The sequence below is a fragment of the Canis lupus genome, chromosome 9 (genome assembly GCF_011100685.1).
Source record: "Canis lupus familiaris isolate Mischka breed German Shepherd chromosome 9, alternate assembly UU_Cfam_GSD_1.0, whole genome shotgun sequence".
NCBI lineage: Eukaryota > Metazoa > Chordata > Mammalia > Carnivora > Canidae > Canis > Canis lupus.
In genome coordinates this window covers 51,667,825-51,679,320 of record NC_049230.1, presented here as the reverse complement: position 1 = coordinate 51,679,320, position 11,496 = coordinate 51,667,825, and the positions used below count along the sequence as shown (strand labels likewise).

Genomic DNA, 11,496 nt, shown 5'->3' with positions numbered 1-11,496 from the left:
TGGGACTCCATCTCGGGACTCCAGGATCACACCCTGGGCCAAAGGCAGGCACCAAACCCCTGAGCCACCCAGGGATCCCCAATGATCTATTTTTAAAAATGGAAGTATGTTCCATGATCAGTTAGTACATCATGATCAGTTAGTACGTCACTCGTCCTGTGCCTCTGAATCCTCCCATGTGCCTCAGCTCAGCCTCTGAGACCCCCTCACCTGACCTGGGGGACCTCCCTGAGCCCTGGCTTCATTTAAAATCTCTCCGGCCCGCTGCCTCAGCCCCAGGCCTCCACCCAGCCTAGGCCTCACAGCACCACTGTGCCCCAGAACCTGGTCTGAGGCCGAAGCAAAGGAAGGGGAGACTGCTGGGAGGACATGGGACCCTGGGGCAGAGATGGGACAGGGGAACCTTCGAGAATGAGATGGTCTCTATCTCTCGTCTCTCTTTCTTCATCTTTGTAAAGCAGCAGCTTCGCAATGGCACAGTCTGTCCTTTCCCCTTGTCCCCGGGCGGGGGCATGCAGGAGATGCAGTACTTGCTTCAGTCTCTGTTCTTCTGTGCTGTGCTCATTGCTCTTCTGTGCTGTGCTCAGGCCAGGAGGACCCCAAATGTCCTTCCTGCAAGTGGCAAGACAGTAACCAGCTGCCCTGGGTTCAATTCCCCAGGCAGAGAAGCTGGTTGGTCCCGTTCCGAGAGACCAGCAGGGGTAACCCTGGCCCCACCAGAGAGTCTCCTACAAGGCTGCGGGTGGGGCTGGCAGACACCCCAAAGGGGCCTTGGCACCCCTGGATTTCCCCTGCCAGGGCAGCAGGGAAGGGAGGGACACGCACAATGGCAGCCGCGGCCGCGCCCCAGCCTGGGGTGCCGCCCTCCAATAAGTGGGATTGGAAATGAACCGAGCAGCCACGTTAATGAAGACAAGGTCACAGTGACTTGTTCCCTCCGTGTTCCCGCTAGTCACTCAGTGGGGAACCTCAACACAGCAGCGCCCTCCCGCCACCGACTGGGCCACCGACTGGGCCTCTGGCGGAAGCCCCAAGTCGGCATCGCCCGCGGGCCCGACGCGCATAGACTCCAGGCGGCCGCGCACCTAGGCCGGGGCAGAGCTGGGGGCGGCGACTAGGCGGCCTCCCTGGCGGCGGAGAGCTTCGCTCCGCCAGGGGTTCCGGGGAGCGGGCTACACCAGCCCGAGCTGCGGGCGAGGAAGCCTGCCACTCGCCACCCCCGGCAGGTGGCGCCCCGGGCCCCCCACGGAGTTTGGGACCGCAGGGCGCATTGAGGGGCCACCCCTCCCCACCACTGGCTGCCTGTGGCCTTGGGCAAGTCATTGAATTTCTCCCCCACCCCCCCAGTTTTGTCACCCACGGATGAAAACAGCACTGACCTGGGTGGCGGCTGGGGGGGGGTGGTTGTGAATCAGGAGCGAGCGCATTTCCCCCGGAGGTACCTGCCCTGCCCCATTTTTGGCCTTAATTTGCATTAATTAATCCCACAGTTGTCGCTCAGCATTGCCTAGGAGGCAGTGACTATTTTGCTTATTTTATAAGGGTCCAGAGAGGTCAAGTAACTTGTCCAAGATAACACAGCAGCGTGGGGACCCAGGCTGCTCCGTTCCACAGCCCAGGCTCTTGGGGGACATCGCCTCCTCAGAGCAGGCACAGAGCGCGCCCACCTGCCCATCCGAGCAGGCAGAGAGAGGCGGGCATCCACAAAAGGGGCATGAATACATGAATGAATGTGTGCCTTGTCTTTGGCTAAGGATTTACAACCAAATGGCACCTTATGGGGGGAGTTCTGGTAAAGCGAGACCACATTCTCTGAGAAATGACAAGCAGAGGAGTAGACTGGGGAAAGGGAAGCAACTCCTAGCCAGGCCAGGCCTGGCTGTCGCCTCCAATCAGAAGGTGCCGCGTATAAGCGGGCCGACTTTGATCACGCGTGGAGCGTGCGCAGCCTGGCCATGTGGTGTGTGACTGGGACACTGGGCAGGAGCCCCCCCCCCCCCCCCCCCCAGTCAGGGGACTTTCAGGGCAGATGCCCTCTTCTCTGTGGGGTCCGGGAAAGGAAGGCCCCTGGGAGTCTCACGGGGTGGGACCCAGTAGCTGACAGGGCAAGGAGGGGAGGGGCAGAGGCTGGCGCATCACCTGGAGGGAGGGCCCAGGTCCCGGGCTCGCCCCACCTGCAGAAGCAAGGCCCAGGGGTTGGCTCCGTGCACACAGCCACGGACTGCTACGGTTCCTGGCTACGCGGTCCATACCAAAGTCAGATGGTTGTGGAGGGATCCGGGCCACCCTGGGCCAGAAGGGGCCTCCACACAAGACCCAAGTACCTGAGCACCCTCAGAGCCAAAAGCCTGGAACCCTAGTCTTGGGCAGAGTTGCTAGAGCACCAGGCCCAGGTGTAGTGTGGATGAGGGGACCTTAAGCAAGTCATCTACCCTCTGTGGCTTCAGAGTCCTCATCAAGGATGTCACTGTTCTGTCCCCCTGCAAGCTCTGCAGGCCCCAGAGGGGCTGTTTCAGGGGGACCCAAAAGCAGGTCTTCTGGCACTTTTGTTTTTGTTTTTGTTTTTTTTTAAGAGAGGGAGAGAGAAAATCTTCTGGAGGCTCCATGCCCAGTGCAGAGCCCAATGCGGGGCTCCATCTCACCACCCTGAGATCATGACCTGGGCTGAAATCAAGAGGCGGAAGGAAGCTTAAGCCTCCCAGGCGCCCAGGTTCTAGAACATCCTTAGCAATAGCAAAGTATGTCTAGAACTGCACTGTCCGCATGGCAGCCAGTAAGCCACCCGGGGCTATTTATATTCAAATTATTAAACATTCAGTAAAATTTAAAAACCCTCTCCTCAGCTGTGCTGGCCACGTTCCAGGGCTCAATAAGCACTTGCAGCTAGTGGCCGCCGTGTCAGGTGGTACAGGAGAGCACGCCCAGCGCTGGGGACAGTGCTGCTCTAGAAATACTAACCTTTTAAAACAGCATTTGCTGAGAGCGTGCTGTGTGCCAGGCACCGGGCTGAGAGCTCTCCTTGAGCCCCACGAACACAGACTGTCATCACCCCGGCCTCGGCTGTCAGCGAGGTGCTGAGGGTTAGGGCCTTATCCAAGGGCATCCCTTGGTCCTGGAGCCGCGCTTCCTTCCACCGCCTCCCTGGGCTTTGTCCTTGTCCGTCCTGTGTTCCCAGACCCCGAAACAAGGCCACCTTCCAGCTACAAGGACACACAAAACTGCACCTGGCACCTTTTATTGGCTTGGCTGAGCTTGCGGGAGGTTGGGGAAGGCATTAACTTTGTTTCCCTGGGGGATGCTCCTTGCTTGGAGCACATCAGGGGACTTTCTTGGGCAGGGGATTAATGATCCCACTCTCTATGTATTCAAAGACTGTGTACGGGTCCTGGTCAGCGTTGATGGTGGTGGCCTGCCTATAGAACTCCTCCAGCTCCAAGAAATTCCTGTAGAACAGATCCAGCTTGAGCTTGATCTGCTCTTCAGTATCCTTCGGGTTCTGCAGGAGGCGGGCCTGGATTTCCAGGGTCGGAGGCGGCTTGTACATGAGGTGGTACCTATGAGAGAGGAGGGGAGCCGGTGATCTCTGCTGCGGCCCACAGGGCAGGGGAAGAAAGGGCTTCGGTCCCACTGTTGACCCAGTTGGTCAACAGCACCACCCCACCACCACACATATACTATCCACAACTGTGCACAGCCTCAGCTGCGCCCTGCCGCTCTGGAGATGCAGAACATGGTCCCTCCCCCAGCACTACCACCCCGGGGAGAGGATGCAGGTGGGTGACAGGTGGACTGAATAGAATAATTAAGTCCCCAACTCCTTTCTTTCATTCCTCCCCTTCCTTTCTCCCCTTTCTTCTTCCCTCCAAACATTATTTATCAGGCATCTGCTATTCGTCTGGCGTTCTGAGTGCTTCTGGCAACACGAGGCAGGCAGGACAATGTTGGCTCTGCACTCCTGGAGCTTGCAGCCGAATGGGGAAGTAGGACATCGTAACAATGACTGTGAGTGGAGAGGACAGGAAGAGCCACAGAAGGTCACCACGGGGAGGGGCCCAGGGGCAGGGCAGCATGAAGGCCAACCTACTTGACATTGGCCAGCGAGACTGTCCCTCAGCAGCAAGGATGAGAAATCAGCCTACAGTTTAGACAAATCCTGGTATTTCTTTCCTGCCTCCCCACTCCACTCCTGAATCCCTGCCGAGAAACCTGGCCCTGCGTACCAGAGACGATGGAGGCTTCTACCTCTTTGTGATTGTGGGGACTTACAGCCTGAACGCGGTGATGGTACCTGGTCAGACCGCAGAATAAAACTCAGAGTTCCCCTCTGGTGATGATGGGTTGGCCCCCAGGGAACCGGTTCCCTTCAGCGTGCCTCACAGTGAGAGCAGAGGCCTCTAAGCTTCCCGGGGACACCTGCCCGACCCAGCCACGTCACATGCCAGGGTCAGAACTGCTACTCAGGACAGAGTGGGCAAGCATTTCGCCTCGGACATTCATTCCCTGGCTTCCCTTCCAGGCAGAGGGTCCACAACCACTGCCCAGAGGAACTGGCTGGAGGAACCCACTTTCTCAAGTCTTCTGCAGTATCATCCCCAGACCCAGCCTGCTGTGGCATCATCGGTCAGCTGAACGGACAGGGGAGGCTCCCCAGCAGGGCCTGACCCTCGGAGCCCTCAGATGGCCAGCCCCCGGGAGCCCGGCACAAACCTTTCTCCCGTGACGGGATCGAGTCTTCTCAGGGTCAGCCGCTCAATGACAGAATCGAATGGCACATTCAGGAAGAACACCCTACGGGGAGAGAACAGCACCACAGTCAGCTGGAGGGGACCCCGGGCTGGACCCTGGGTACCTGAGATCAGAGACAGCATGGCCCCCCACACATGCATGGAGCCTCAGGAGCTCCGGGTTCCAAGCTCTCCAAGGTCACTGGAGAGAGAGGTAGGCAGAGGGCTCCCTGCCATGGCAGCTTGGGTGAGAATCCGCCTCCACCACAGACCTGCCGTGTGACCTCGGGCCACTCACAGCCTCTCTCAGACTCCGTTTGCTCAGCTGCAAAATGGGCCAATGACCATTCCCTGGTGTTGAAGATCTTATGACATGAGGCATGTGCCAAGCTCACTGCAGGGCCTGTGGCAGCTGGGGCTATATCGGCATCCCTGTTGTTGCAGGGCACCATTCTCCAGGGTTCAGACCCCCTGGCTGCCCTCCTCCCACAGAGCTGGGGTTGTTCTCAGCTCCCCCACTTTCTCGTTCACAAAGGAACCTGAGGGAGCAGGGCCTTCAAGGGTAAACAGCCCAGATCAGAGCGCAGCAGAAAAGACTTCTGATAACCCAGGTCTCTCCCAAATCCCTAGGGCAGATGGCCGAATGCCCACTCTTTGGCAATGGGACCCTTTTTATATATAAAACTTGAGGACAGGGACACCTAGGTGGCTCAGCAGTTGAGCATCTGCCTTCAGTTCAGGACATGATCCTGGGGTCCTGGGATCGAGTGTCGCATTGGGCTCCCTGCGTGGAGCCTGCTTCTCCCTCTGCCTGTGTCTCTGCCTCTCTCTCTGTCTCTTGTGAATAAATACATAAAATCTTAAAAAAAAAAAAAAAAAACCCTAAGGACAGAGGTTCTCAATCAAGGGTGGTTTTGCCCGGAGAAGACATCTGCCAACATACGGGACATTTCTGGTTGTCACAGTGGGGAAGGAGGTGGAGGCCAGGGTGCCAGTGGTGCCAGAGCTGGCAGGTGGGACAGAGGAGAGAAGCTGGCACTCCGGGTGGAACAGGTGGGGAGAGTGAAGGGCCAAATGTTCGAGGTACCTGCCCATGGCTCTAATCCATACCCTGTCTTCTCGTGTGAAACCACCCCCATTTGTTTTTCAAACATTAACTTCTGGAATATTCTGAATTCTCACTTACTGCTCATTCATCCTTTGATTAATCCATACATGCATTCATTGAATGCCTGCTGCATGCCAAGCACGGAAGTAAGCTCCCACGTTTACCAGCCTGTTGTGTGGAACGGAGCCCCAGGACTCTGTGGGGCCATTGTCACAGACCTCAGGGTTCGTGATAACTGCCATGTGCACCTTCTGCTGAGGACAGCATCAATGCCGATGACACCATCGACAACAAGCACTCCCCGCGCACCCACAGCCTTGTTCTTTCCACTTCCAAGTAAGTAAACCCAGGCAAGAAGCAGCTCTAAGTGCGAGAAAAATGCACATCAATGAGATTTCCTGCCTTGGCTCTGGGGGCGGAGAACCTTCAGGATGGCTACGCTGCCTGCTTCACGTTAGAGACCTGGCAATCTGGCAGGCACTGGAGGGAGCCCGGCACCCCCCGAGCCTGGATCTGCTGCCTAGGGGGGCACCTGGGCTGGGACTCAGTGCCAGGCACCCTTGTGGGTCCCATGTCCCCTAGGAATTCGATGCCATCGGTTGACTGTGTATATTTTCTGGGAACGAGATGGGTCCATGGTTCTCAGAATCTCACAGGGGTGCCATTTTTTAAAAAAATAAATGACCTTTTTTTTTCCCAAAGATTTATTTTATTTATTTATCAGAGAGACAGAGAGCAGGAGCAGAGGCAGTGAGAGAAGCAGACACCCTACTGAGCAGGAAGCCCGATGTGGGGCTTGATCCCAGGATCCCAGGATCATGACCTGAGCCCAAGCAGATGCTTAGCCCGCTGAGCCACCCAGGCGTCCCAATAAGTGACTTCTTAAAATTTCTAAATGAAGCACAGCTGACACCCAATATTGCATTAGTTTCAGGTGCACAACATAGTGATTCAACGAGTCTCTACATTCTGAACTGTTCCTACGCTAAGTGTGGTCACCACCTGTCACCACACAGAAGTTATTAGATGTTATTGACTGTCTTTCCTGTGCTATACAGCTCAGCCCCAGGACCTACTTATTTTATAACTGGAGGTTTGCACTTCTCAACCCCCTTTGCCCATTTTGCCCATTCCCATCCACCCCCCCGCAAGCACTGGGTCTGTTTTCTGTAGTCATGAGTCTGTTTCCGGGTTTTGTTTGTTCGTTCCTTTGTTTTGTTTGGTTTTGACTCCACAGATAAGTGAGATCTGTGGTGTTTTTCTCTGTCTTATTTCACTTAGCGTCATTCCTTCTACGTTCACCCAGTTGTCACGAATGGCAGGATTTCATTCTTTTTTATGGCTGAGTCATGTCCCATAGCAGATGTTACCCCGTGTCTCTATCCAGCCATCCACTGATGGACACTGGGGCCGCTTCTGTATCTTGGCCATTGTTACTAATGCTGCAGTGAACGGAGGTGCAGGGGGGCAGATTCATTTTTTTTAAGATTTTATTTATTTATTCATGAGAGACACAGAGATACAGGCAGAAGGAGAAGCAGGCTCCTCAAGGGGAGCCCGATGTGGGACTTGATCCCCAGACTCCGGGATCACGACCCGAGCAGAAGGCCTACTCTCAACCACTGAGCCACCTAGGTGCACCCTTTTTTTTTACTTTAAATTTTTTTTTTTTTTAGATTAATTGTCTTCACAAGTGGAACCTACTGGGTCCTCTGGTTGTTCTACTTGTAATTTTTTAAGGAATTTTGCTATACTGTTCTCCAGAGCAGCTGCACCAGTTTGCATTCCCACCAGCAGCGCACGAGGGCTCCCCTTTCTCCACGTCCTCGCCAATACTTGTTGTTTCTTGGGTTTTTGATTTTAGCCATGGTGACAGGCATGAGGTGGTATCTCGTTGTGGTTTTGATGTGTATTTCCCTGGTGATGAGCGATGTGCAGCATCTGTTCACGTGTCTGTAGGCCATCTGGAAGTCTTCATAAAAATGTTTATTGAGGTCCTCTGCTCACTTTTAATCAGATTATTTGTTTTTTTGGGTGTTGAATTGTGGGAGTTCTTAAGACATTTGGATATTAAGAAGGGGTGCCAATTCTTTTTTTTTTTAAGATTTATTTATTTACTTGAGAGAGAACAGGGTGAGAGACAGGGGGAAAGACTCTCAAGCAGGCTTCCTGCTGAGCATGGAGCCTAACTTGGGGCTCGATTCCAGTACCCCAGGATCATGACCTGAGCTGAAGGCAGATGCTTAATTGACTGAGCCACACAGGCACCCGAAGGGGTGACAATTCTTAAAAATGGTTATGAGTCACTGATCTGAGCAAAGCCTCCTATTTTACTGAGATGAGAAACATGACCATGGCTGAGGAGGGTGCACAGCGGGGCTGCTCCACATGATGCACTTGGTCTACACACTTGCTGCTTCCCTGAGCTTATAGATGCCTGCTGATTCCCCGTGGGAGGCTGCCCTGGTTGTCTCTCATCTTTGTGACTTGTCTGAAGTTAACCCACCCCAGGGCTGCAGGGCTGGGCATGAAGAAGGCCTGGGGTGTGGCCAATCTGAGGGCCGGCTCCTCCTGTGGACAGGAATTGGATCAGGATGCAAGCTGATCCAAGCCAGGCCAATAAGAGGCTGCACCACGACTTGCCAGAAAGGACCTTTCTTTTTGCTGGGACTGCTAAGCTGATGGTGTGAGACCTGGGGCTGCCTGGGGAGCCTACCTGAGAATGAGGCCAGCCACAACAGAGAGGACACAGATGGTGAGAGACACGTTTGGTGCCCTGGATCAAGCCGTGCCCGAAGCCGACACACCCCTCAGTGTTTCCCTGACGTGAATACATAAAGCTCTTCTTTGGCTTACGCTGGTTTGAGCTGTGTTTCCTGCAATTGTTCCCCAAGGGACACTTAATACTTCTAGTCTCTTCGATGCCACTTGCTTCTAGAAAATGTGTACACTTTTTAAGAACATGAGTCCCTGAGCCAAGGCAAGTTCTCCCCACTGCCTTCTTCTCCCTGCCTCATTTTGCCCACGCCGTTTGCGTAGGTTTGCTTCTGCCCAGTTGCCAAGAAGACCCTCGCCAGTGCCTGATGAAAGCCGCAGCCACCCCTGCACAAAGCGAGAGCGGTGGTTTCCACAGCAGCCTGGGGGGCCAGGAGCCACGAAAACCCACTTCTTCCCTGCACATGTTCTTGATAATGATTTCCATTCACAACGTGGCTGCAAAATAACAGCCACCAAATAAAACATGCGAGATTGGGGAGCATCTGAACACGGGAGCACAGGTGTTTCAACGAGCTTTTATCCCTCACGCTCCAAACACGCTGGGCCCCCCACCCCCACCCCCGAGACTTGCGAGGCCCAACAGCAACACCAACACACGGCTGTCACCGCGGCTGGCGGCTGGCGGCTGGCGGCTGGCGGCGCCGCTCTGGATGCCGACGCCAGTAGAAAGGAAGCCAGTTTGGAAATCCCTGATAATTGATGCTGTTTCGTAAACAAACAAGCCCCAATTGAAAGATTTTTAACCCAGCATATCAAGACTGCTTGTCGTCATTCAAGGGAATGGCTTGTGAAAGGCTGGCGAGATCAGAAGCACAAGGACACCAACTTGGTACTTGAAACGTGTCGCGGGGAAAAGCCTCACTGGAGAAGGAGCTGTGCTTCCATGCTGGAAGCTTCTGATTAGCCAGGCTCCTGGAGCCGTGGTGCCGGAGCCGGGTGGCGGGTGGAGCAGGGAGTCTGAGCAGCTCTGCGGAGATGCACTGGCCCGTGTGTGCCCTGCCTGGCCTGTGTTTTGCATTCTGCTGCTCATTTCCAGTCACACAGCCAGGAATGGGACAATGAAGGCAGCCGAGAGTACCCACAGCAGGGTGGCAGGCAGAAGCCGGCCGGCTGGGAGCACGGGGGAGCCAGGATTCACCAGGGGCAGGGGTGACACCTGCTTAGGGAATCACAGAACCTTGGGCCGGTGGATGCTTCAGGAGAGAAGGAGGAAGGTCCACTGGGAGGCCTCTGCTCCCGTGCTTGCTCAAAGTAGGGTCCCCGATGGGCAGCCCCAGTACCACCTGGGAGCTCTGCTTCCCCGCCCGCCTACCCGCTGAATCGGAGTCAACATTTTAACAAGATCCATAGTGACTTACACCCACAACCAGGTTGGAGAAGCACTGCCCCCGATCCCACGTTTCCAAGATATGTCTGGTGTTGAGAGTCATGGGGAGGACTTTTCTGAAATACATTCTGGGCAGCCCTCTCTGAGCTACCAAACAAAAACCGCCAGGGGAAGGGCTGGGAGTCCTGAATTTGTAAACCAGCAGCTCAGGGTGATGAGTGCTCAGGCAGGGGTGGGAGCCAAGGCTCTAATCCCAGCTGTCACCGTTGGCCACACCCTAGAACCATCACAGCAGGTCTGAGAATCCTGAGGACTGGTCCCTGCCGCCCCCTGGAGATTCAGCTATAATTGGCCAAAGGTGAGGCCTGGGAATGGAGGTTTTAAAAAGCTCCCCAAGTAACTGTAGTATATAGTCAAGGCCTAGAACCACTGTTCTGGTCCAATCTGCTCATGTACAAGATGGGAAGACAGAGTCCCAGAGCGGTCAGGGCTTATCTTCCATCACCCAGGGTACTGGTGCCTGATACCCAGTGGCAGCTGGAATCATACTCATTCTCATGGTGCCCCCTCTGGCCACACTGTCTGGGGCTCTATTTGGGGAGCTAAGACAGCCTTCTTTCTCAAAGGCCTTGAAGCTTACCACCTGCTCTAGAGCTAAGTCCTCTGGAAGTTGAGGGACAGAACTTTCCTTGAACCCCAGCATAGACTTGGTAAATTGAGCGATCAGATGTACGACTGCTGACTTTAAGTAAATACGGTGTCCACTGCAGTCCAGAGGCAGCATCCTTCCCTTGGTAGCCTCTTGATTTCAAGCAATAAGCCTCTACTGGGGAGCAAAACTCTATACGAAGCTCATGGTGTAACTACAGTGAGATACCACTTCACACTCATTTGGATAGCTATTATAAACAGCCAGCAAATAACAAGTGTTGGCAAGAATCTGGAGAAAGTGGAACCCTTGTGCACCACTAGTGGGAAGGTAAAATGGTGCATCTGCTGTGGAGAAGGGCCTGGTGGCTCCTCGAAAAAGTCAACATAGGACCCTATGATTTAGCTATTCCATTTCTGACTGTATATCCAAAATGAGGGAAAGCAGATGCTAGAACAGACATTTGCACACCCAAGCTCACAGCGGCATTATTCACAATAGCCAAAAGGGGGAAAGAACCCAGATGTCCGTCGATGGATGACTAGATAAACAAAATGTAGTGTGTACACACAATAAAATATTGTTCAGTCTTGAAAGGGAATGAAATCCTGATACCTGCTATAACGTGGATGAACCTTCAAGGCATGACACTAAGTGAAATAAGCCAGACACAAAAGGATGACTAGTGTTTGGTCCCATTTCTATGAGGTCTCTAGAGGAATCAAATTCAGACACAGAATGTAGAATGCTGAACACCGAAGTATGGGGAAGGGAATGGGGAGGGGAGGAGGAGGAGGCACAGGAAGGGGTGGTGGGAGGGGACAGGGGAAGGGTGGGGAGAGGGGAGGGGAGGGGGAGTTCGTGTTTAATGGGGAGAGAGTTTCCGTTGAGGAAGATGAAAAAAGTTCTG

The 11,496-nt window shown here is 54.3% G+C and overlaps 1 protein-coding gene across 3 annotated transcripts in view; it reads right to left on the bottom strand.

Moving 5' to 3' along the window:
- Positions 1 to 3,219: 3,219 nt before the first annotated feature.
- The window catches only part of AK8 (adenylate kinase 8), a 127,840-nt gene continuing 119,563 nt past the window's right edge, over positions 3,220 to 11,496 (bottom strand). For all 3 annotated transcript variants that reach the window (XM_038548918.1, XM_038548919.1, XM_038548920.1), the window contains 2 exons: positions 4,708 to 4,788; positions 3,220 to 3,554 (listed from right to left, as the gene is read on the bottom strand). In XM_038548918.1, coding sequence (XP_038404846.1) covers positions 3,317 to 3,554; positions 4,708 to 4,788 — 319 coding nt within the window. In that variant the 3' untranslated portion in view covers positions 3,220 to 3,316. The remainder of the gene's footprint in view (positions 3,555 to 4,707; positions 4,789 to 11,496) is intronic.